Below are 26,937 nucleotides of genomic sequence, written 5' to 3'. Positions count from 1 at the left end.
TACAGTAGCAAGATACGGTTTTTAATATACAATATAAATTTAATCAAAATACTATCATTGCAACTAAAATATTTTCCTTCCAAAAAGCAAAAACAAACTGCAATATACATCCTCTTTTCTAGTAAACAGGCTTTGAGTACACCTGACAACTAGGCATTAAAAAACAACGAGAGGTACATGCACCGATTACAGCATGTTGCCGCCACACGACAAACCACCCCAGGGATGAGAACCTGAGTGCAGCCATGTGGCAGGTGATACCTCAGCACCACACTAGTCCAAATGGATCAGTGGGAGTTTTTACCAGTGGCTGGAGAGCCAATCCTGCCCCAAGTTATTCCCTGTTGGAGGACCTCCTTATAGTGTTGGATGTAGATTAACATCATACCCAGGACAAAGCAATTGCTGGTTAAGGGTCTTGCTCAAGGACCCAATGGAGTAGAACCACTCTGGGAATTCACGGGATTTGAACCAGCAACCTTCCAGTAGCTGGCACAGATTCCTAGCCTCAGAGCCACCACTCCATCTGAAACAACAAGTATCGGAATAAATGACCAGAAGGCTTTTGCATAATTTGTTGATTCTAGGACAAGGAGATGAAATGGATGCTCTGTCAAAACACAAAGTGTACAGTAAACAGTCTTGGCTATTTGGTCTAGTAAATACCATCACTACATCAGCAGGCAATACTGTAGCAAAACAAATTCAGTCATAATCTGATTATGAAATAAAAATGACATGTATGTTTAAAATATCTTCAAAACACTGCTTCCTACAACTGTGGGTTATTTGAATATATGTCTTTGCAGAGCAATATGTTGATATTTTTCTATATTTCATAGGTCACTAAACATGCATTTTTTACATAATAATTGACAATAATTTATCCAGCAATGTGTTTTAGGGTTAGTTTTCCCAAAACAAGACATGAGAGGGATCCATTTTAGGTAGCTCTGGAGGTTAAAAATTAATTTCCTTATAATACTTTTAAATCCATTTCAACCTGAATACAGCCAAAGCTGCCTCAGTACATTTTTTTACAGTATAAACTTCAAATTTCCACAAACTGAAGTAAAAATATTAAGCATTTAATAACAGTAAAATAGGGACACGGAGGCTGAGCTAAGTCAGTTGAATATTCCTTGACAGATAAATTACATATGAACAACTGATTATGACACACAACAATGGGGGGCTATAAACTTTCTGTCTGTACTGCCATTGCTGGGCTCTGTGGTGAGCAGATGTCTGCCTTCAGTACCCAAATGAGTCATCTCTGCTTTGAGCTTGCAGAGGTGTGCCCCGGTCTCTCACTACTACACTACATGAACCTGGCTGAAAACCAGCTCTCTTCCAACACGATCATTATGAACTTCTGTGTCAGATACCGAATAGTAAACTGCATATATAGAAACCTGGAAAGATTTCATGGGTTGTCTTTTGGCGTAAGATGTCCCTTTCTGAAAATCCCTGAGTTCACGAAACAGACATCTCGACACGTTTGTGACAGACGAGGTTCTTGTTGAAGAGGTTCTTGTGGACAATCAGCTTGTTACTGTCTAACTTTCACCAGGCATTCTGTCTGCAGCAGGCTGCAAGTGGAGCACAATCCCGTCTGGAGAGTAGATCTGGTGTTTCGGTAATGAACTTGTACACTGACATCATTGTTCCTGAGTGATTATTGTGAATGAACAGATGGATGGATGTTTGGCAGCAATCTCATAGGCTGTTTCTGGTGACCCTCAGGAGATTCAGATCCATCTCTCTGCATCGAACCCCCCCCATATCTGAGAGCTCAGCTGTGGTTCTCATGACTGTCTGTTCTTGGTGGCCGGGTTAAGGGGTTCCATCTCAAGTACCAGATCGTTCTGCGCTGTGCCCTTGTTCAGTTCCATGACTCGTGGAACCACTGTGGACCAGCGATCTGCAACTCAATAGGGTGAGATTCCTTAATACAGTTCTCACAAGTGTATAGTGTCTTAGTATAACTGTACTGAAATACTACCACTATGTCAAATCATCAAACACATGGAAACAAGGCAGGAAGGACAGTGGTTTACAGAAGGTAAAGACGGAACAATCGGATTATTAACAAAACAGGGCTGTGGGATTATCAACACAGACTCAGAAGTAAAGGTGCCATACAGGAAGTGTTTCAAATACAAAAAACTACTCAAATAAGGTTACAAGTTGTACAAATGTGTGTAAGTGTGGGCATGTATATATTACATTGTGGGGACCAAATGTCCCGGAAATGTGTTATTTTGAGGTTGGGGGCATGGTGGTGCAGTGATTAGTGTCGCCTACCACTGGGAGCTGGGTTCAAGTCTGTGCCTATGGCTCCATGTGTGTGGAGTTTGCATCTTCTCCCCGTGTCATTGTGAGGTTTCCCCCACATACTCTGGTTTCTCCCCACTGTCCAAAAACCATGCTGAGGGATAGACTGCAGACCCCCCCATGTTCCCTGAAGTGGTAATAGAAACTAGATGGATAGATGTTGTAGGGACCATTTTCTCAATACACACATGGGGAAACTCAATTTTATACAAGTCTTTGACTGCAATTCAACCATCCATCCATTTTCCAAACTGCTTATCCTTCTGGGTTGCGGGGGGTCTTGAGCCTATCCTGGAAGCTATGGGCACGAGGCAGGGAACAACCCAGGATGGGGGGCCAGCCCATCGCAGGGCACACTCACACACCATTCACTCACACACCATGCACTCCTACGGGCAATTTATTAACTCCAAATAGCCTCAGCATGTCTTTGGACTGTGGGGGGAAACCGGAGTAACCGGAGGAAACACCACAACGACATGGGGAGAACATGCAAACTCCACACACATGTGACGGAGACTCGAACCTGGGTCCCAGAGGTGTGTGGCAACAGTGCTAACCACTGCACCACCCTGTTGTCCCTTGACTGCAGTCAAAAAACAAAAAATTCCAAAAAGTACTGTATTTTGTACTATACTTACGGTTAAGGGATGGGTAGGGCTTAAGGTTGTTATAGTTGGGATTACAGTTATGCCCATGAAAATGAATGGATGATTCCCACAAAGATATGAAGAGTAACATGTGTGTGTGTGTGTGTGTGTGTGTGTGTGTGTGTCAGGTCCTGCTTCTCACCTCTCCTCAAACCCCGGACTGTCTGTGTGCGTGTGTGTGTGTGTGTGTGTGTGTGTGTCAGGTCCTGCTTCCCACCTCTCCTCAAACCCCAGACTGTGTGTGCGCGTGTGTGTGTGTGTGCGCGGATGTGTGTCAGGTCCTGCTTCTCACCTCTCCTCAAACCCCGGACTGTGTGCTGCACTCTGTCAGACTGATAGGTTTCATTTTTTCCAGGGTCCTCATTGATGATTGCCAGGTTTTGGTTCCAGTGGGACCAGTTGACTTCATCCACCCTGGGGCAGCAAAAGACACACCTCCTTTTCTTAAAAGACACTTGTCAAGTGATTTTTTTCCCCCTCTATGAATTAAGAGGGTGTTGGTGCATAACAGTAGATTGTAACCTTCTCTGAATGAGCCTCTTTGCATTGCACATGTTTGATGTGATCTCACCAACCAGCACAGCTGACCAAACTAATAAATGTATCATCAAGCCATTGATTGGCTATACAAGCTATCACGCAGATGGACTGAGTGGGTAAATCAGAGTGGTGAACGCCCACTAATTGTAGAGGGTCACTTAAACATACCTGAAGCACCACCTTCGGTCTGGCGTCCCGTCGTGGTTCTTGCCCACAGTCACCATCTCCCCAACCCGGAAGGACTTACGCAGACACACGGGGAAGGCGCGCTCGATATCCAAGATGGTGGTGGTCCACTGAAAAGGGAAGGGACAAGTGACATTGACTGAGGAGCTTATGAGTAAGTGTGAAAGGGCTCAGAGGTCACACCATAAGCTTTGCATATTTTCAAAAGATGAGATGGATAGGTGATGATGTCAAATTTGTAGTGTTTAATTTTCATCTATTTTCCAAGAGGTTGGTTAAGTTCTGGTTAGGCCTTGACAAGACAACATTGCATAGATGGTTTTAGAGTGTCAAATCACTACTGTGCCATGTATCAAGACCTTCAGCTGGGGTTTAACAGCTGCCTCCACCCTCCAGAAGAATCCAAAATGCTGTACCTGCCTGAAAGGTGCCCTGAAGCCTGGGTCTCACCTGCAGCTTCCAGATCTTCTTGCTCTCCTTGGACACTTGGCTCACAGTCTCCCCCATGAGAGCGATCAGCATGTTAAGCAGCAGCACGAAGGTCAGGATGATATAGGTGACCAGCAGGATGAGGAAGACGGCTGGGTACTCCGCATTTTGAATCATGTCGAGATCACCCATGCCAATGGTCAGCTTAAAGAGGTCCAGCAGGAAGGTGCTGAACGTGGTGTTATCGCGGCACTTCAGCTTGGTGCAGCTGTCGTCCAGGCACCCGGATTGAGAGGGCGGGCACGATGTCAGGAGAGACACCAGAGCTGGGGGCAGCAGTTGGCCATTATATTCAGCGGTCTCATGCATGGGTGCATCAGAAAGAAATGCGACCAGCCGGGTAGACCATACCTGACGCATATCCGATCATGAAGAGTACATAGACCAGCAGGAATCTGAAGAGATCCTTAAACAGAATCTGAAACATGGAGTCGAGCAGTGAACACAGAGGCTCTCATTGTGAAGCAAAACCTTGGAGTGCCGTCTCCCAGATCACACGCAAACTCAACATGAGAAGCAGTTCCGTCACCCTCTGAGCAGAAAGCAGAAACCAAATCGCTCACTCATTCACGCATGCATGTCTCAAGCTGCCCATCCACATGACATTCAACCTGTGTAGCGACGGTGGGTTTCCTACCTTCTGTATCATGATACTGTATGTCCCAGTAAGCTTAAAGCCCCTGGTGAAGTAGAGGGTGTTCATCCATCCGAGTGCCAGGGCAAAGACCATCACAGTGATGTAGGCCCCCACACCGGCCAGGTACAGGGCAGCCGAAACCAGGACCAGCACAGAGTAAATGAAGCTATGAGACAGAATTAATTTCTGACTTGGGAAGAGCACAGTTCCTGCTCCAAGTAGAAGCCTCACACCTTCAGCATGCTTTCCTATTACTGATGCACTTTAATCATCAGCATTCTCGCGATAAAGATGAAAGTAAAATGGCTTAAAAAAAATAAATAAGTATAGCGAGAGTCTTTTGCTTCTTTATTTGAATCGGTGGTTTAATTAAAGCGGATGTTAATTATAAAATATGCCAGGAAAAGGGGCCGTAGAATTAATTAGACGTCTCAATTAAAAGGATGAGAAATTGTAGCCTCTGGGAGGAGAAAAAAAACAGAGGCGAGGTGGATAAAAAGGACAGGAAGGTGGGTCTTGAGTCTTACTAGAGCAGCTGAAAGGAGCCATCAATAAATAAGGAGTTCACCCCTGGGCATTTCTTCAGAAAGAGGTCCTTAACCTACAGGAAGAAAGAGAGAGAGACTCTGGTCACGAAAATACATTAGGAGGCTCCTCGGGGTGTGAAAGGCAGTGGGAGGTGGAATGGGAACGAGTGAAAGGAAAGGACGAGAGTGGAAAAACAGCACAAGGACAGGGGAAAAAAAGACGGAGTGCAGGATGGTCGGGGAAGAAGCCAGAGACAGAGCAAAGGAACAAAATGCGTGACAAAAGCATGAAAAGAAAATCAAACACTTTCGATGATGACAGACATTTTTCATAACTAAATAATGGTAAGTCACAGATGTGGTTCTAGGTACAAACTGACACAGAGATTCAGGGTCAGGTGACTCACGTTGGACAAGAAGAAGAACATGCCTGAGCCCAAGGTTACAATCTCTCCGGCCAGCCGCAAGTAGTCGGTGGAGGTGGTATAGGGGTATGGAGGCTGGGATTGGTAGGAGGCAAGAATATGTTGAGTTGGATTTCTCTCACTTAGTGGAAATAGTTGGACGAAGCTGGTGGTGATTTTTAAACACTGACACAAAATTTTAGCAGAGAATTACCACCAGAGGTCCGGTACTGGAACCTGAACCAGCTCCGAGAAATTTGTGCCCTTGATCCAAATGCATCCCAAAGAACTCCAGCCAGAGCAGGTCAGTGGGACACGTACCTTTCCCTCGGAAGGGCGGTAGTAGGCTATCAGGGTGAAGATGATCATGGTGACCAAGTAGGACACCACGCTGATGTAGAAGGTGACAGCGCCAAACTTCTGCCACTTTGCTCTCAGCAGCTCGTTAATGGGCTCCACTGCTAGCATCTCGTGTCGGTTCTGTAGGATGGATTCAAAGAACAGTGGCACTAAAACGCTGAAATATTAACACAAGCCGGGGTCAATAAATCAATATATCCATCCATCCACTTTATGGTGGCAGGGCATGCCTGGACATTATCCAAGGAACCACAGGGAATGCACACTCTAAAGGCAATAATTAATAAAAAAAAAAAAACTTTGAGAAGATTATTTCTGGACAATATACACAAATATACAGTGATGCACAGTACTGAGGCAAAGGGGCACGTGCTGATTACAGCACCCGCTGCAAGGTGAATTCTGAAATAGGGAACCTCGCTGGCAAGAGAAAGGTAGAAAGGTTCCACACACCTCGATGCGACTGTGGTAGACCAGGATCTCCAGCACGGACACATCCTCGCCACACGTGTCCAGTGAGGAGAGGTCGTACAGGGAGGAGTACACTGGACCGTAGGCCCAGTCCTTGAACTTGCGTGAAAGGTGCCGTGCGTCTTCGTCCTTGATCTCTCTGCGGATGATGTGCTGAAACACCTGGGCAGGAAGGAGTCCCGGTTAACAAGTAAGTAATGGCAGTATGGGTAGCAGTTAGGAAGCACATGTCAAAGTTCCAGGATTAGATTCACAGATGCAGAGAAATAATCGCTATCGATGCTAACAGAGGGCTGATCTGAATGGAAATGAAGTTCTTCCGATCTAAAAGTTCCCGCACGTTATTTATATAATACTGGCTGCCAGGATGCTAGGACTCCATGTGCCTTCAAAGTCCACCTTTTGGTTTTTTTTTTCCATTAAAGCCAATACAGAAGTACTTGCTTCCTCCCCTCCATTCTTCTTTGGGTTTTATTTAAATCAATTCTATACGGCAGCAAAAATTATAATGTCAGTTTGTCAGGCGGTTATGGTTATTCTTAAGCCGTTGTTAAGAGTTTTGGGAAATTGGCCTGGGAACAGCTCTAAATCACATGCTGAACTGATTCCTTTTAGTGTCATATCGGCTGCACATGAGCATCAAAAGTCAATTGTCTATCTGACCTTAAGCCTATTCCAGGAAGCACGAGACTTAATGCAGGATATAGAGGACACACCCTGGACAAGATGCCACTCCCCTGCTTGGTCTTTAGACAGACATGCATGTACACACACACACACACACACACACACACTTTGACATGACTTTAGAGCTGGGGAGGAAAGTCACGTAGATAGAGAAAAAACATGCATATACATAGACCACCACGACAATATGCAAGTATACCTCCTCACTACCTACATACACCTTAGAAACGGATAGACAATTCGCTAACTAGTTACTAACCCATATATTCAAGAGCAGCAGTTAGCATCTATGGTGTCACTAGTGCTGTTTTAGGGCAGCCTCACCCCGATTTTGCCCAGCTTGGCAGCCATCATAAGCGGAGACATGGCGTCGTTGTTGAGCACCCTCTCCATGTTGCAGTCTGGGTGCAGCTTGACAGTCTTGACCAACAGCAGGTCGTACATCTTGGTGAGGAAGCGCGTGTTGTCCCGCGTGTTGTCGGCGATGTGTACCAGCGCGTGCAGCACCGTGTTCCCCCGCGAGTCCTGCCGCCGCAGGTCCGCTTTCTTGTGCGGGTTCTCCGTCAGATAGTGCACCATCTCTGGCTGGTTGGTGCAAGCGGCCAGGGACAGTGGCAGCTCACCTGCAGGGGGCAGCGGATTGAAATGATTTTGGTCAACATGAAACCTAAACAGCAGGAATATGTTTTTAAAGAATCTCGAGGATTTAAAAATCACCATATGATATGATTTATTTAGATTCCTTCCAAGCAATCAAGATGGTTGCAAAGGACATTCAGGATTCAGAAGTACCCCATTTCTACTCAACTGCCATAGTTAAACTGGACTCAGGCTATTGAATTACACCCGCCATACACTAAATACCGCTCACACTCAAGCACCTTGTGAGCCTTTTCATCAATTTATTTATTTCATGTTGAGTTTCATGTTTCATGCATCTTTCATAAGTCACGGTCTTGTCTTGTTTGTTGTGTTTAAACCTTGACCAACAGAACTGTGCAAGAATTCCGCTGAACTTATACTTCTGTACCTGTGCAAATGGCAAGTAAAGTTTCAGCGCAATTCAATTGAAGAGTCACCTGATGCTGCATAAATGAGTGACCTTTAAATCGAAGAGAGCAGGACTCCAAAGTAGCAAGTCAAAGTGTCAGTCAAGGGCAGGCAGACGCTTTCAAAATAAGAAAGCAATCAACTGCCATAGCACGAATGCATGGGTGGTGAATAGGGGACAGTGGGATAAAAGGGGCAGCTCTTATCACAGAGCTTTAAGTGCTTCCATGGCTGTATAGCCACAGTCTTATAAAGCAGGCAAAAAGCCCAACAAGGATACGTACTTATGTGTGGAGCTTTCAAGCATGTACTGATGTTGTTTCACAGTTCACTAAGGTGGCCCAGAATTAATGTAGTGCCTATGTTCACTCCACTACAGAAGAAGAATTCTATTATTGAGCACATAAAGGTTGATATAATCAAAGTGAATCCATCAGCTTTGTGAATTCCACCATTAACTTTTCCAAGTACCAAGTAGCCTTGCAAGCAGATCCTCCAGCTTACAGGGAAGATTTGGGGGTTGGTGGCAGGATTGGCAGTCCAGCCTCTGGGAAAAATTGTTCCATTTGGACTAGCGTGGTGTTGAGGTATCACCTGCTGCATGGCTGCACTCAGGTTCTCATCCCTGAAGTTATTTGTCATGTGGTAGGTACAGCAACATGCTTTAAATCAGCGCACTTCAGCGTCTTCTAGGGCTGTAATGTTACACATATTGTGTACACATACACAAGTAGTAAACGTTCAACATGGAAAACATTATGCTAATTGTGGTTGTGAGTTGGTTATGGCTAATTCTGGTCAGTCAAAATCGGCAGTTTGGGAACATTTTCCAAAAAATTACACCAACACTGGAGAAAGTAGTTAATAAGTAATTAATAAGACCAATGGCGACTGTCTGTTGACTCTCTTATGCCAAACTTGGATATGTTACTGGGTACACATCCAACATGCTAACTCAACTGAGACATCATCGGAGTCTGCACCGGTGCAAGGCAGAAATCGCTTGGGCTAAGAGTCAATTCCAAAAAGAAACTTGTGTCACTACTGCAATTCGTCATTTTTTCACTGACAAAATGGCGCATATCCTGCTGCAGACATAAGCGAAACATGCGGCAGGCTCCTGACCCTAACCCTGAGACATCACTCATATAAATGTCCCACTGCTCTTGCTGACATTAACGTTAAACTGTTTATTTTCACGTTCGATAAGTTATTGCTAGTTTACCAACCTGTTTTATAGGTTTCTAAATGTAAAATGAAGTTGTGGTCAGTATGTAAGATGTTTCCTCCCAAATCTTGCAGACTGCTGTCCTTTTTTGTTTACTTAATCTGCATAAAAATGTGAGTAACCAACGTTTATAATTTTTGGAATCGATGTTGCCATGGTTACTTCATGCTAGAGAGCTGAACTGAGCTCACTAACAAATCATTTGTTGTCCGTCTTATGGCTTCTGTTATTAATGGGCGCAGAAACACAATTGTGGAGCTGCTGACAATGAGCATAAAAAAAATCAAGACGGACATTAATATTATTTGCAGTAATAGAATGTGTGTCTTCACAGGTCATTCATCATACATTTAAGTCAAATCTCAAGTCAACACTACACAAACCTAAGTAAAAAGAAGTCTTTTTCATCAATTGGAAAGCAAGTTTCAAGTCATAAAAACTGAAATTGGACCCTAACTTGAGTAAAGTCATGACTCGAGTTACCTACCTCTATGGAAGTGCTGTACCAGCAGGTCGTTCATTCATTTCATTTCATTCAATCATTCATTCAACTAGCTAATATTATATATAATATATATATATATATATATATATAATATAATACTGCAATGTAACAGTGTACAGCATACCTTGCCTTACTTTACTCAAACTTAATATGTTACCTGGGATAGATTTTAGATAAACTGTTCCAGCCATTGGATGGATGGATTTTTTAGGTTCTGAGAATGTATTCCCACCACCTCCCCCCTGTGCTTACAGGTGATATGTCTCGGAAGGCCATGTGCCATCAGCAACCAGCTGCAGTGAGTAGTGAGCGAGAACTTGTGAGAATGAATAATAAGCGACCTGCAAGTCTGCAATCCCTAAGCGGAGCCTGTGGATGTCAGAGACAGACGCGTCTGTGTGAACGCGGCGCTCTGACTGGCTGCTAAGCGAAGCAGACGCACCCCGAAGCGTTGCCATGGGTGACAGATCATTCGGCGCTATCGGCCTCACGCTGGTATGTGTGCCGTACCCCGACCCCCGCTTCTGCGGCATACGCGTGACACTGCACGTCACCCCACCATCCCTTCCATCGGTCTCCGCTCCCCTCACCGTGTTACCGACCGTTTGGGTCGGATTTCCTCATGATCCAGCAGGCGTGGTCCATTCTACTGAAAAGAAGTTCTGTAGTGAGCTAAAACGTAACGCGTAACTTAGAGACTCAAAAGCGGCGTGATGACAAACTGTGGCATCTGTCCATCTGACTGTTCGTGAGGTGTGACCGAGCTCACAGAGGTGTCGTTTTAATAATGAGTTCAATCCATTGAGTTTCACCATTTCCCACAGCAAGTCAGTCAAACATTACAGAAGCGTTTGCGTTAGCATCCCTGGTATTTGTGGATAAATATGAAAAATTATTTAACCTGTTATGTTTTCTGTTCTCTTTCACGTATAATTTGGCATTTATGAGTAATCTAGAACATTCTATCTTTTAATCAGAGGTACACCCACCACCCCCCTGTGCTCATAGGTGATTTCCATAAATATAAAACAAATGTGCTGAACCCTCTCACCAGGAGAGGGCAGTGTGGAGTCGAGTGACAGATTGTACGTCCATTTGGCTGGTGTTCAGGAGTTGGGTATCCTGGTCGAAGAAGTTTTCCAACTTTGTAACAGAGGAGCTTTTCAGCAAGGATTGTGTGATTTTGCCTTCCAATTTTAGGTCGAAGTTTTACTTAAGTAACTTTCCTCAAACGGCCATGCCCTTCAGTCTCATGAGAGCAGACACATCCCTCAGTGTTTAGGAAGGTGTAGGGGAAGAAAGGGGGTAACCCAGCTAACCATGGATTACAGTTTCTTTTAACTTTTTCATTGCAGAAAATTCGCTTAAAATGAAATCAATCATACATCTGGAAAATTAAGTTAATAATAATACTTTTCTCCTTATGGGAAAATTCTTCTTTTACTTACCACATCTTGCTCACCATGGCACCACAGACAAATAAATAGGCTAACAGCTAAAGCTGGGCTTTAAAGGCCTTTCTTAAGGGTCCACAGATTGGACTATTCTGCCAAGGCCAGGTTTGAACATACAACCTTCTGATCAGACGCACAGAGGTTTAGGGAGCAGTTCTGGGTAACTGCTCCATTAAGTATGACTGCACTGTGACTCGTCCACATGTTACATCTGTCAGTATTCCCTGATAAGTTTGCAAAATACTATGAATTCTGTGAATATCATATAAATCAGTAGATATTATGTTTTATAACTATAGTTAATCTAACACTTTCTTATAACTATGCTAATTCCATTTCATATTACTACACAACCACATTAAATGTAGAAGGTAAATGTTCTTTACAGATGTCTGTGGGCGAGTACGGGGGGTGGGGGGGGGATTTTACTTCATTAATATGGGAAAGAAGTCTAACCACCATGGAAATTATGCGGCACAATCGCAGTCTCACTAAGCCCAACAACACAGGTATTAAAGCGAAACTTAAAAATAAAGATTTTTTGTAGAATATGGCTAGTTCTGTTTGAAGTGACTGGATTAAAAGTCTGCCAGTGAGCAGCATTCAGCAACTACTTGTTTTTTGTTTCTGTAAGAGTTACAGCCAGGCGGCTCGGTGAGACAGGCCTCTTACCAAAGTAGAAATAACCACCCTCGTCCCTGGGCTGGAAGAACCGCCCTCTGGCTTGGGCGTGGACATCTGCCCCTTTTTCCACTAGGAGCTCCACATACTGCTTGCAGCGCCTCTCAATGGCGATGTGCAGCGCTGTCTGGCCTGTGGGGGAAAAAATAAACAGGATGTGAGCTACCAGCACCTGTCTATGGCTTGCAGCACTGGTCGGGCCTCTTCACCACCAAAATAATGCAAAATAACGATCAGATAAAAGACCTGTGCTCCGGGTAATTGCATATAATGATACATTACAAGTAATCGAGTAACCTTTGTCAGGTCCCCAGTAGCTGTCAGTTATTACATTGTACAAAGAAATGGCAGTCATTACCTTGATGATAATAAAACCCTTAAAATCATGTAGCCATTCATACAAAGGCCTGCAAATTGGCACCCGGTAAGCAGAACTGTTAGCCTGACCCACAGACTTATGGGTAATGACAGCGGCTTCCCTGAAGCTCACACTACCCATGTTATTATAACCCAGGGCTTTTGTTTGCAGGGATTCATAGATCAACTGCGCAATTGCTATGAACGACACCTCAGTCATAGATCATTTGACGATGGTGAATTCATATTTATAATTTATTATAGATTTAGGATTATTACAGAGGTTGTCTTAAATACTTGCATTAATTTAAAAAGAATTGATAAATGAAGTTGATTATTTGCTAATTTTGTATTTCTATTTAAAAATAGCTTTCCGTCAGTGATTCACTGCAGTCAGGCAAACCTTATCCAAGTGAGGATGCTGGGTATGTGGGCATATTTTACTCCCCCCACAGGCTAATTTGAAACATCTGTTCGACAGCCATAGCCAGCACTGGGCCCAGTATCATGTGCGACATTCACAGCGAAGACCCTTCATTAACCAGTGAGATGTCAGAGCTCCAATGCCAAAACAGATTTCAACATAGAGAGGCTATGGAAAGATAATTAAATGACGGAGGCGATGTAGATCTACATCAGCTATCCCTGCTTTGTAAGGTCAGTTCATATCACACAAGGAATATAATGTGAAACAGACTAGTAATGCTGTGAGATACTAGCATTCCATTTCACGATTGATTTTTTTAATGCAAAGCTTAAATATGTTGCCCCCTCCCTCCCCTAAATGTACCCTAGTCTTCTCTGAGGAACTGAAATTGCACAAGTTCAAAGTAAGTCAAGTCGTGCTTGGGGTGGAGTGAGGTTCCTTGGTCTGTTGCTATGGAGAGCCCACAAAGCACCTTCATTCAGATGATGGGATTGGAGGTGTGTGTAATATTTTTCTTTACAAGTTGAGAGTCCACCTACTGGAAAGTTCTGAATTTAACAAAACAAGCATTATTAAAGCCCACCCTTTCAGGTTCAGACTAACTGCTACAAAGCAGTAGCTGTGTCTTCATGTTTAGAATCTTTCCAGATGGATGGCAAGGGTACAGCAGTAGGGTACATCGTATCATCCAGGTTTACAAAGGAGAAACTCCACCAGGGACGAGCTACCACTAAAAGGTGCCCAGAAACTTCCATAAATGCTCATGTACTCTGAGACTCAGCAACTTGATCGGCCCTGGCAGCCTGAATGCTGCTGAAACATGAGCCTGCAGGCAGAACTTAACAATGACAGACCACAAAGGTGGCAAAAACCAAGGACTCAAGATCACATCACCGGTCTGCCTTTGTGTGCAATTTTTGAAATTCTTTATTGATCTCACTCATTAGGAGACTAGTTATCACTCCAGTTCTTAGACCTTTATGCTTTATGCATGCAGCTGCTGACCCAGTCAATGAGCACTGTAAACAGTGAGCAGCAAGGTACACATGGTACATCTGGCAGGGCCTAGGACCAGTTACATGCAATTACGTAATGCTGGATTGGTATCACCGCGTCCATTTGCTAACGGCATTTGTTGCCCAGTCACTATAATTCCCCAAGCAGCACTGTCATTCAGGTCGAAGGTGGACGGAGCGCGGACATATTTCCTGCCTCACCCCGGTAGTAGACGTCACGGAATGGCGTGTTGATGAACTCGCGCAAGTTGCCCATCTGGTCTGCGATGTCCACCAGCAGAGGAATGGTGTCGTTGCGGCCGCCGTACAGGTTGAGGAGAGCTTTGGGCAGACACGTCTTCCCCGTGGAGGGCTCTGTGGAGAGCAGCAGAAGGACATGGGAGAAGAAACGTTTACCAGCCACGGCGGGTGGCGTAGCAGTAAAGGGGGTAGAACAGCTGCTAGAGAGTTTCAAACCCACTCCCCCCCCAGGTGGAACCCCTGCTTGTTCGATAGAAGATGCTCGATCATATGCGTTTCAGCAGGAAAACTTAATAAATAGGGAAAAAGACAAACTTCAGAACACACGGTATAAAAGAAAGTCTTGTTCATTAAATTCCAACAATACTGGGCATTATGAAATATCTGTTTCAAGATGTTTCACTACGTTAGGCTGAATGGGATAAGAGTACACGTATTTACAAAGGCTACAGAGAAGCATGAAGGGTACGGATCGTAAAGCAGACAAAATGCATGCAAAATAACGCCCATTTGCTTACCCTGCTGTAGAGCTAAGGTAAGTCAGACTAATCCAGGTTAGCCAAGTTTTCTGTTGCTATTTGTGCGTGAGAATACCCTACTTCAATCACTCATGGCCAAAAAACAACACTTTACTGTAATATCTTGCAGCCCCTTGCAAAATGCCCCCAAATGCTCCATTCCTCGCAAAGCATTTAGGAAGGAGCCCATGGATCCTGTTCAAACACACTAAATGTAAACACGTGTCTTTCCTCTATATTAACAGCCTCAGGATGTGGATGAATCACCAACAAAATCTATTTCATGACACACCTGGAAATTTTCACTTTGAGTAACAAAAACCTGGACATCAAGTGTAATTTGAATACTGGTTAATAGTGGATATCGCTGCAGCACAGTGGTTCCCAATCCACTCTAAAACCACAGGCCAAATTCCATATTTTCATTATACTTAACCTCCAGCAGACTCTATTCAACCCTTAATGGATTTTAAGATCAGTTAGTTTAATCAGACTGTCCAGTGGTGGACCTCAAAGGATATATGGAACGAAGATGATCCGTCGCTATATCGCGGATTTTTCCCTGACGCATCACAGTCCTCTGCGATATGTGTATAAATATACAAATACATTACATAATATTATTATGTTACTCATATTTTTAGCCCGACATCCAATGTATTTACAAAGTGTGTTTTAATGAGTTTAGATGTGTTTAAAGCGTGTGAGAGGGGTATTTTAAGGCTTAAACTATAAAAAAATTTTATTTATATTGTCTTTCTATATCGTGGATTTTCACCTAACACTGATGGGTCTGGAATGTAACTTCCACGATAGGTGGGGGATCACTGCACTGCTAAAGCAAATGTGTGGAAAAAAGTCAGGGCTGCATTTCATACAATTAGTGGTCTGCATAAGTTTGCCTTGGAAATTAAACTTGCAGAGATAAATATGACAAGAGATTCACAGAGACAGAACTTCAGACCAAAGAGTTAGCAAAATGGATTTGTTCCAAACCAGCGATGTGCTATGGGCGCATGACTGTCCCTCTCACCGAGAGATGCTCCCTCTGCCGACAGGGAACATACACCAATCAGCCACAACATTATAACCACCTGCCTAATACTGTGTATGCCCTTCTCGTGTCACCAAAACAGTTCTGGTTCATTGAGACATGGACTCCACAAGATCTCCGAAGGTGTCCTTTGGTATCTGGCACCAAAACGTTAGCAGTGGATCCTGTAAATCGTTTGTTCAGAACATCCCACAGGTGCCCGATCGGACTGAGATCTGGGGAATTTGAAAGCCAAGTCAACACCCTGAACTCTTTCATGTTCCTTAAACCATTCCTGAACACGTTTTGGAGCATGGAACTTGCATCGAAGAGTACTGTTGCCATGAAGGGGTGTCCTTGGTCTGCAACAATGTTTAGGTAGGTGATACATGTCAAACTAACATATATATGAATGCCAGGACCCAAAGTTTCCAGGCAGAACATTGTCCAGAGCATCATACTGCCCCTGACAGCTTGCTCTCTTCCCACAGTGCACCCTGGTGCCATCTCTTCCTCAAACATGAGCACCCGGCTATTCACATGACATAACCGAAAACGTGACTCATCAATCCAGGCCACTTTCTTCCATTGCTCCATGGTCCAGTTCTGATGCTCCCATGCCCATTGTAAGCTCTTTCAGTGGTGGACCGGAGCACTCTGACAGATCTGCAGCTACGCAGCCCCATACGCAGTAAGCTGTGATGCACTGTGTGTTCTGACACTTTCCGATCAAAGCCAATATTAACTTTTCAGCAATTTGTGCTACAATACCTCTCCTGTGGGGTCACTCCCCACAAGCATCAGTGAGCCTTGGGCTCATGACCTCACCACAGGTTCATCGGTTGACCTTCCTTGGACCACTCTTTGTGGTCTGCAGTGGTCAGTAGCTACAAAGTCGTTTTGAAGATGCTCTGACCCAGTCGTCTAGCAATTACAATTTGCCCCTTGTCAAAGTTGCTCAGATCCTTACACTTTGCCATATTTCCTGCTTCCAACGCATCAACTTCCAAATCTGATTGGAACCCTTGACCCTCACCTGTCAGCGGTTTTAATGTTACGGCTGATCAGTGTAAAATTCACTGCTCTGCCCTGGTCCATCTGTCCCGAACCTCACCTCTGAATTCCTCGTCTGTGAGCCTTTTATCATGGCTCTGCAAGTACTGGAGCAAACCATCAAGGGCCTCACAATCCGCTCGGGACACAGCATCGAACAGAATGGCCCGGTTGAACACCTTCAGAACTTTGGGCGGATCTGGAGCTGGCTTGGCGTTATCAATGCTGTCAGTCTCTGTCTTTCTGTGGGAGAAGCAAGACATGGTTAGGGAAACTACTGTCCAATAGGAAGGCTGAGAAAATATGTATTTGTGGCTAGATTGACTTGCCTTATGCAAAAAAAAATCCCTCAAAAAATTATGGCTTGAGAATGCAAAAGTTTCTTTGATTTATATGCTGGAGAAAGACTGGATGCATCCTCATTCACATCAATGGCACACAACTGAAATTCAATAGTTTATAGTATATTTTCCTACTGTAGATCTTTTTATAATCATAAAATTCAGGATTGTATTGTTTCAACATACTGTTTGTTCAGTTTTTGACTGGCCACACCCATCTGAGAGCAACAGCCCAGTTCACTTTAACCAATCACCCAAGCCAGATGGAAGGAATCGACCAATCATATGAAAACAGGGCTGAACAGAAGATGATCAATCGCTTTTCTGAAAAGTCACAAATACGCGTCACAAAGATGTTTCTCCTTGGGCCTGTATTTTGGGCCAAGTTACCCAGCTAAGCAAGAAATCCTGCTTCGTGTTACAGGCCCCTTGTCTGCCTGCCCTGGAGTCAGACGTGTCCATGCATGTCACAGCAGTTTACTGGCTGACTTCAAAAGCACTAGTTGGAGCACCAGTAAATGGATCATTTGATATGAGAGTTTTGATTTAACTTTGTTACGGTTTGAATGAAAATGAGCCCGTATATCAAAGTGCTTGTGCCAGGAAATGTTACTGAGCATTGAATACAAATATTTGTTAAAGGTAAGTATTTTATTAAACCAACAAATCTTTCTCTTTTGGTGCTTCTGAGGCGGATTTTTCTTGAAAACCTCTTGAAAATCAGCCTCTCTTGAATACAGGAGGCATAATGAATATATCACTAGAGAAGGTGGGTTCAGAATACCTCCTTGTGTTTGTCTGGAAATTTAGTGACCAATTATTTGTGGAGATCTGTATAATGTGGCTTGAACGAATGTAAAGTCTACATCTCCCTTATAGTTCAATGAAGTAAATTCCCCTGCTAACCTTTATATACAGCCTGTGTGACTCAGGCTTCCAGAAGACTGAGCACATGGCTGACCGTGGAGCCTCCGTCAGATCAAAGCTCGCCTGCATTGGACTGGGATGGTGTGGGGCTCTTTCTCCGGAAACCTGCCTCACAGACCTGGTCAATGGGCTCCACTGTGCTATAGCGCCTCAGTGACCGGCCACAAGCTGTAACCTAAACATTACCTCAAGGGCGGTAACAACGACACACTGTCTGTGAGTTTCTGGGAAAACCGTGAGCAGAGTCTAGTATGTGACATCACTCCACATGATGAGTATGGTCTGTTGACCTATTTTAACACATTAGTAACCATCCAGGACATACATAATACTACCAGGAATGAAAGGAAATGATTAAGTTAAGAATTATGACTAGTTTGTTGCTTGGTAAACCCTTTTATTCTGAATTATTACACTGGTTCTCCAATAAGTACCACAACAAGAACATCCCACCTGGGACTCGCCCAAACATTAGACCCATGTTCAAATCCTTATCTACCCTCTAGTCAGTGTGTCCTGTAGCACATGAAGGAAACAGAAACATTAAAATTATAATGTAAGAAATGAACAGAAGCTGTTCTGCAGACACTCACCCCCTAGGGAGCTTCATCCGGTAGCGTTTCTGTTTGTTGGGCTGGTGGTAAGTGCCGTAATCGTACAGCGTGTCCATAGGTGCCTTCTTGGGGCCAGGCACCAAGGATGAATCATCCATAGGGTTTGAGACGCCCTTCTTGAAGGCGCCGTGGAACTTCATACGTAGGTTCTGCCGGTTATCACCTGTCCGAGGAGGATCTGGGGCTGGAGAGGCCTCCTCGCCCTCAAACAGGTTGGCAAGTGAGGACAGCGGGAAAGAAACGTCATTCTCAGGAGGGCCGTTTGCGCTGTCTGGGTCTGCCATGGCGATGCAGTGCCGGCTCGTCCCAAGATGGCGGAGCTACAAAAGCCCTGTAGGTGACAGAACATGCAGCAGCTGTGGAGATGAGGAAAAATCTGAAAGAGAATCTGCTTCGAATCTAATTCATAGACTACTGAACACTGGACTCGGTCAGTCTATGTAACTACATAGGTTCTTCTGAAAAACTAGTCAGAACCTGAATTAAAAACAGCACATCTTGCCTCATAATACACAAGATTCAGAGGGATGCTTGCTTAATTCTGTAAAAATATTGGAAATTTATTGGTTTCATAACAAAAGTCTCTTGACAAGCGACGTTTAGCATATTCACGGAAATCTTTTGCAGAGACATTTTCTTTTTATCAGGTGTCATAATTTTTTTGACTGGCTCATTCAGTTCTGTTGCCATTTTGCTATTAATCCCAATTGTAGTCACTGGCTCCCAAATGGGTACTAGACACGAATCTTTGGCGTTTTATGTTAAGGTGTCACTAATTAAAAGGATACAGTGAGACTGGTTGTCACTTCAGAACAGCTCTTATAATTTGAGTTTAGATGTTTTACTACTGGTGGTTCCTAATGTGAGATATATATATATATATATATACACATATACACACATATATATACATATATACATATACACACACATACATACATACATACACTAAAACAAATGAATAAGGTAATGATTTTTGTTTACTATGTATTGTGTGAATGTAAGCACCAATACTCTCAAAACAAACTCCTAGTACATGCAGTTGTTCCTGGCTAATAAAGAAGAATTTTGCAATATTTTTAGTGAATTAAGCAAGCGACCCAAAACTTACCGTAAAAGCTGTATGTGGCCAATTCCTGAGCAGGGACTGACCTACATGATGGCATAGGTCATGACTGACCCCCCTCCCCCCGGTTGAAGCTTAGCCCACCTCTGTTGCTCCCCCTGCACTGCACATGAAGCCAAAGGAAGGCATGCAGCAGTGGGAGGCTTGAGAGGGGAGACAGTGCCCAATTTCAGGGACAGTCCAACTCGATCACTAACCAACATGCACTTGACAGTAAAATGTGTTCTGCATCTCACATTAACTAAACCATATTTAACAGACATCAGGCTCAATGAAATAGATAGCAGAAGAGTGAAAATTTCTATTTTTTTTTTTTTTTAAAGCCTCAGATCAAGTGATACAAGTACTGATGACTAGGGGTTAATTCTGCTTCTAAAGAGATGGAGGAAAGGGCAGCTCAAATGCAGCCTCAGAAGGTGGCAGTGAAACATCAGCCACTGGTGGACGGTCAGACGCAAGGGAACTCTTACTGTCAGCTTTATCATAATCTGCCAAGTGCCACCCCCAATAAAATGACTGGAACTAGATGCCCCTCAGGAGAAAAGTGCTGGCTACACCCCTGTTCCTGAGACATCTGAGGTACAGCTGTCTGTTGGGTCAGCTCCCGGAAACCACAGCCTACCGGAGGGTATACTCAAAACCACAAAATGGAACATGGCATTTAGATGGCAGCGTGGAATTTTCCCAACGTACTTCACCGGACGTGTCAATATGTAAGCAATCTGTGACAACTACTCTTAAAGATTATATGAACTAATCAACCCATGTCACTTTTGATTTGTTTATTCTCAGCCTGATGAGAACTGTGTTCTTATTTAGCAGAGTACGCCAAATCCTGTTGTGTTTAGACATAACCCAATTTTCGGCTGAGCAGTAACTCAGTTTTTATTCGGCTGTAACTATCAACACAAACGAAGGTAGAAGGAAACCTAGTTGCTCTCTCACCTCACACGTTCCCTCCACAACACTGTGGCAAAATCTCCTCCAAACGTGAAGCAGACACCAGTAAACACCATCACACGTAGAGCATCGTGAGATCCGCAAACGTGTGTGAAATGGAGGGCGATCTAGGGGCCTTCGGTAAGTGTCCAGCTGGTGCAAGCATTTAAGAGATTAAGGCACATTGACCTCCAAATGTGTTCTGGCCTCTGTTACCACAGCCGGCACTTCTCACAGCTCACTGAAAACTTCACCTCCAGGATGATGATTTTGTAAAACTTCACAATTCCATTTTACCACATTTATGTGATGATATCTCATCAAAGGTGGACATTACATGGTGAACCCTAAGTCCTACCTATAGTGTGCTCCAGGGTCTCTCTCTTTTAAAGGATTATATTCATCACTGCAGCACACCATTCCCCCCATGACCCAAGTCTAGAGCTATGAGTGTTAAAGTTCATTCGTGTTACTCGGAGCTCAGGTCTCCACCGTCACAGCAGACAGGTTGCAGCTCATGCTGTTCCAGGCAGCTCATCCCCACAGTGCCAGCTTCTGTCACTCCTGCATCGCCGCAAAACCCACGAATCAATCAACTTGTGTGAAAATAACAAACATGCAACATTATAGGGTGTTTTTGTTCGGTTTCCAGTTAGCACTCAGATTGAAGGGTGAGGATAATCAAAATCACTTGCCGACTGTACATTCACAGACAGTCCATACAGAACAGCAAAAAATTATATGCACAATCCTGACAGGAAAGCAGTAAAAAAATTCACAAATAATGACAGCGATAAACTTCGGCTATTAGACAGGGTATAACGGGGTATTTAATGCTGCTGCCACTTTGCTCCACCCCCTCCTCCATTTAAGAGGACATTTCAGAGAGATCCACTCCATCCAGGCCGCAACTGCTGCCGCGAAGCTGTCAAATCACGCAGCAGCCTTTTACATAGTCCACACAGGCCTAGAAGTAATAAACAATATTTATGGATCTCCAGCGCATCTTATCAAGTTTCATAAGTGTGTCAAAAAATGCTTCCTGGCAGAGCTGCTTATTTTACCGGTGGGGTGGCTCGCTGTAATATGACTGCGCCCCAAACAGTCTAAATAACCCTCCACCTTTTCTGTTTATCAAACTGAAGCGTCACTGAATGAAAAGTAAGAGCGGCAAACTTCTGCTTAAAATTCAAGACACTGTTTAAATAGCAGCATAAACATGTAAGATAAACCAAATGGAGGCATAATTAAAACAGTGGATAACACTTCTATGACATCAGTAGTTTGTCATGACAGCTAGTTTTCCATGTTGGGCCAAACAAAATCAATTAAAAGGAATAATTGTTAGTTTTGTAATTCAGATTCTCCCCAAATGCTAAAAGCACGAGTTCTTTTACACCCATTGAGAGGTCTGTGTGAAATGTTACCCATTTGGCCAATTACATTTTTTTAGCTGACAGGACTGACAATGTATTCTGAAAACACCACATTCACCCTTCAAGGAGGACAAGGAACGATGGCCCAAAAAAGTGCACAACAAATAAACAGGGATAAAAATTAGCCCAGAGTGGGAATGCTACTCCCTGTGTGCTCTGACTCACTCTGATACACAGTTTTGCTAAAACATTTTTACTGCCATAGGAAGCAAAACTTTGCAGGCTTTGCAACTTCAATGATTATTCCTTTTCAAGATCTAGGGCTACTGTGTTAAAAATCAGTTTAAAGTTTACCTCCACTGCTTTTGCATGAGCTCTGCATGTACTCTCCAAGCCAATCATTCATTTTCGTCCTTTATGTTCCAACTACTTAAATTTCTCACGAACGTGTGTAAGTTTAACAAAATGTGGTGGGAGGAGAAAAGCCAACAAAAGCTATTCACCTTCCGTTGTATGGAAATATTCTGGATTATAGATGATACTGGAGCAAAAGCAAGTGATTTGTTGGCACAACTAACAGCAACACCGATTAATGACAGACTCTATTGGTAGATAAAGTACAGTCCAGCCAATCAGGACTTAAGCTCCTTTTTTGCATTATAAATATCAATATTTATTGGGGGGAAAAAAATCACATCATGATTTGAAATTTTTCCAGTAACGTGTAGTCATAGTTGGCCTATTTTATAGTAAATACTTTTTTATTTCCTGCTAACCTGATATCACTGTATCTGTTCTTCCAACCAGAATGTAAGTAAAGTCATACATCCATGATTATTACTTCTTTTTGTTTTACTTTCCTGGACAGGAAATTAGTGAAAAAGGACAGAACCTTTTTCAGTATCAAATCCTCAGTACTTATTGCAGTGGAAAAGTGCACTAAGACAAGAACAGCTGGGCCCCAAAGGACAAGCCCCGGCTCTGGCTCCCTGCTAAGCACCACTTCCTGTGTCAAAGTTCATCTGTTCGGTAGTTTTCCCACCGCTGAATATCAGAAACTTCTGTTCCAGCACTTCTGCAAATTTTTCACTTATTCCTCTTACACAACTCAAAATGTTTCCCCATTTCACGTATCTCACGCCTACTGAAATTACTCTCACATTACTCTTAGAATATTACTAATGCTCCATCAAAGCAAATTGAGCCGTTACAATACCTCTCATAACCACTTCTGACATGAAGAGATGACGCATCTTCAAATAATTTTATTTCAATCACATGGGGGGACTTTGGAGTAAACAAAAGTTCCAGATGCATTACTACATTTTTTTCTGTCACAAAAACCGTACATGACATTTTACTGAATTATACATATTTTACCAAAACATTTCTTACTCAAAAATACTACAACAACGCCATTAAGTTCGGTGTTCCTTCCGGCCATTACCATAACTATGTTTTATCTTCCTGACTTCCCGATAGTATTTATAATGAAAACAAATCATTATTTCGCCAGTACTTCCAATAGTTACACCACCCTACAGTATGTTCTCAGAATATAAATGCTGATGCAGATTTAGATAAATGGGCTCCCACATTCACTATCAGCTGTTGCCATTTAACTGCAGATGTCTGGCACGGTGTTTTTCTGTAAAGGGTCCTGGCAACAGGAAACGATCCAGGTCACAATGATGGGCTTTACACTACAAGGTGAAAGTTACTTTCCAACTAGAAAGACCTGGACCTGATCCACACTTATAACACCAACTTTGCATTGAACGTTTATACATTTCTGCATAATCCATCTTAAAATTTTAACATCTCTTTAAATATCTTACTTTTGGCAGTGGTTCTAAGTTTTAATGCATTTCACAGTAATTTATGTCTTGTAAAAACGCCTCAGCTCAGTAAATAGTCTGTTCGTAACTAAATTAACGCGCTTACAGTCCTTCCAATTTAACGCAGCTTTTTTTGTGGAAATTGCGAGTCAAACAACTAATGCCAGACACTGACACTGAGCAGAAGAGCGACTTTAGCAAAGACCTACCCTAAAGTAGGATATTCCCCAGTCTGAATGTGCGGGGGAATGCAGTCACCGCTTTCCTATCTTACACGTCAAAACGTCCAATAAAAAAACAAACTTAAGGATTTTGAAACAATACCGATCGCAGTATATCAGCCTCCCTTTCACTCCGACAAACACATGGACTTCCTATCCAGCGACTGGACGCCCTAAGGCCATTCCCAAGGGGAATCGGGGACGTGGGAAACTGCGGAGTTCTGGCGATAATTTAGCGCTGTCCACTGTTACACATCCCTACTCTACTGATAACTGGCTGTGGCGAATCCCAAATAACGGAAACAATTAAACTGATTTGAAACTTATGAAATCCAATTTCCTCATACGCACAACACAGGTTCAATAGCACCCTTGCGGGTTTCCACAAGGCGTTTACACAAAGTAATGTGATAAACCCAAAATGTATGCTTCCGCAATGCAACAAGTTACTGTTGCGAGAGGAGAAAGGACATGAGGCCGTTTCTTCCGTGAAGAAGCGCAAAACCTTATTTATTATCAAGAAAAAGGAAAAAAACAATATCCGGGCTGCCAAGATACACGCAGCCTGCCCGAAACTAAAAAACAAACCTTCAAAATACAAACACGTCTGCAGAAATCTGACCGACTAAGAACCCGCCTCATTTCTCAACAGCGATTCGATACCGCTTCGGTATGTGAACCGCAACCAGATACAAAGAATAAATTCTTTTTATTTCCTTAAAACATCCATCTGAACTGGGCACTCAGTATCGGGACAATGACGACAGGGGGCAGAACGCCACGCACTCCATAAGGTTAAACAGAGAAGTGCGTTTAAGTCAGGAAATCACGCCACTACACACAAAAGTGGAACCTATCAATACAGCACCCCCCTCCAGCATTTAACGAGGCACAAGACCCCATCCATCCATCCATCCATCCATCCATCCATCCATCCATCCATCCATCCATCCATCCATCCATCCATCCATCACAGCGGCTCAATCTGTCAAACTGCACTCCCAGAAGGCACCACCGTGTTCCTCGAGTCTCCCCACTTAGAAAACAATCACATGCCAGCAATTGGTCATTTATAACTCCTGACTTACAATTGATCGGCAATTAATAAGTCCATCACATTAGTGAGTAATTATTACTGCACAGGTATTATCTTAACATTTCCTGAATTTCGTTCGCATTTCCTTGAATTACAAAACGGTGTCTGGTACCACCAGTGTCATACAAAAGTGCCATTTTTGGCCGCAACCGTAAATCTGAACATTACAACTGGAGTAGGAAAAGTGAGAAGATCCTCTAAGGACGAAAAACCGGTTTTACGAAGATCCTATGATCCGGTTCCTGCACCTCACTTTGGCTGTTTACGGAAGCCGCTCCACCCTGTTAACACCACCTATGTTCGCGGTATTCCAGTGGGGATGACATGGGTATGATGAATTCATAGCCTACTTTACCCAAATAATACGTTCTGTTGTCTCGCAAATTCTGTTTTTCGGGAAAAAACTCACATAAAAGCAATGAATTGCGTAACAATAACAAGGAACAGCAACACAAAGCGATGCTTTTCGAGTAGCACAGACTCACTACAAAACATACATAGCAAGGAGGCATTTCCTATTTTGAAGTGAAAATCTGTTTTCCGTTCCTACGAAAAATATCAGCCGATGTCTTTACCCACTTATCAATACTTTAAACTTGAAGAAGAGCACGTATTTAAGATTATATCCCGAAAAAAGTCGCATTTTTTGCAGTAACATACAATCACGCATACAATCATACAACCAACATGCTTACCTGACTATGGTCAATAAATCCCTTCGTACAAATTCTAGCTTGATCGCCACTTTAACTAAACTTTTTAATCAGAAATAAAGACAGTGTCGTGTCATTTACAGTACAATAAACAATGATATATGTTACCCCTTTCTTCTCATTAGCTTTGCAATCCGGATAGTTTTTCTTTCTCTTCTAAGGTAAGGGCGGTAAGATGACTGAGTTTAATTGGCTTTCCAGTCCCAATAGAGAACCCAGTCTGAGCTCATTCACAGTGGGCTCCTGTTCTTTCCTTTCCACATCTACGATTTCCATACACCGCCCACTTTTTTTTTTTTTTTAAAAAAAAGGTTTTTTTTTTTTAAAAAAAAAGTGGGCCGATTTAACTTTAAAAAAAAAAAAAAAAAAAAAAAAAACTTTGAATAGTTGAATTCAGGGCAACTTTCTTGACCGTCTTGCCATAATTTTCGCTAATTCAATAATGAAATCTGAACAACTCTGCCCCTAGTTGTGAAAGTGTAACAAACCATTTCCAACAAGTGGCAAAGTTGCACTTTTGCAGCGAATCTTGATTTCGCTTCTACAATAGGCTAATCTGTATACTATAAAAGCGAAATCAAGGTTCACTGTAAAAGACAATTTACTCACAAATTTGTTTTTCTTCAATTTAGTCAATAATAAAAAATATAAATGTAATGTATTATAAAGTAAAAATCAATCAAGCTGGTTCGATCGTTCCAGTTACACTCTCAGAAAAATGGGTAAGAAATTGTACTTTTGCTTGTCACTGTGGTTGTACCCTTGTAAATGTACATTTTAAGGTATAGAAATGGACTCTGAGGAACATCCCAAAGGTACAAAGAGCATTAACGTACCATCAATGGCACGGAAATGTTCCTCAGAGTCCATTTCTGTACCTTACAAGGTACAATTAC

General features: G+C 43.0%; 1 protein-coding gene across 2 annotated transcripts; it reads right to left on the bottom strand.

The window, feature by feature from the left end:
• On the bottom strand, positions 1-26,320 carry trpv4 (transient receptor potential cation channel, subfamily V, member 4). 2 transcript variants are annotated; one of them, XM_048992547.1, is made up of 16 exons: positions 26,024-26,320; positions 18,712-19,063; positions 16,912-17,093; positions 14,208-14,360; positions 12,198-12,338; positions 7,613-7,911; positions 6,584-6,763; positions 6,092-6,250; positions 5,774-5,866; positions 5,367-5,440; positions 4,840-5,005; positions 4,554-4,620; positions 4,164-4,468; positions 3,696-3,823; positions 3,280-3,401; positions 1-1,924 (listed from the first exon to the last, which is right to left on the bottom strand). In XM_048992547.1, the coding sequence occupies exons 2-16, from the start codon at positions 19,014-19,016 to the stop codon at positions 1,809-1,811; spliced, it is 2,490 nt and encodes an 829-aa protein (XP_048848504.1). In that variant the 5' UTR covers positions 19,017-19,063; positions 26,024-26,320; the 3' UTR covers positions 1-1,808. The 2 variants fall into 2 exon arrangements, with proteins under 2 accessions (XP_048848504.1, XP_048848513.1); XM_048992556.1 differs by having other exon boundaries at positions 26,150-26,320.
• Between the last annotated feature and the right edge of the window lie 617 nt (positions 26,321-26,937).

This window comes from Brienomyrus brachyistius, chromosome 2, assembly GCF_023856365.1.
Source record: "Brienomyrus brachyistius isolate T26 chromosome 2, BBRACH_0.4, whole genome shotgun sequence".
NCBI lineage: Eukaryota > Metazoa > Chordata > Actinopteri > Osteoglossiformes > Mormyridae > Brienomyrus > Brienomyrus brachyistius.
This window is presented reverse-complemented; position numbering and strand designations above follow the sequence as displayed.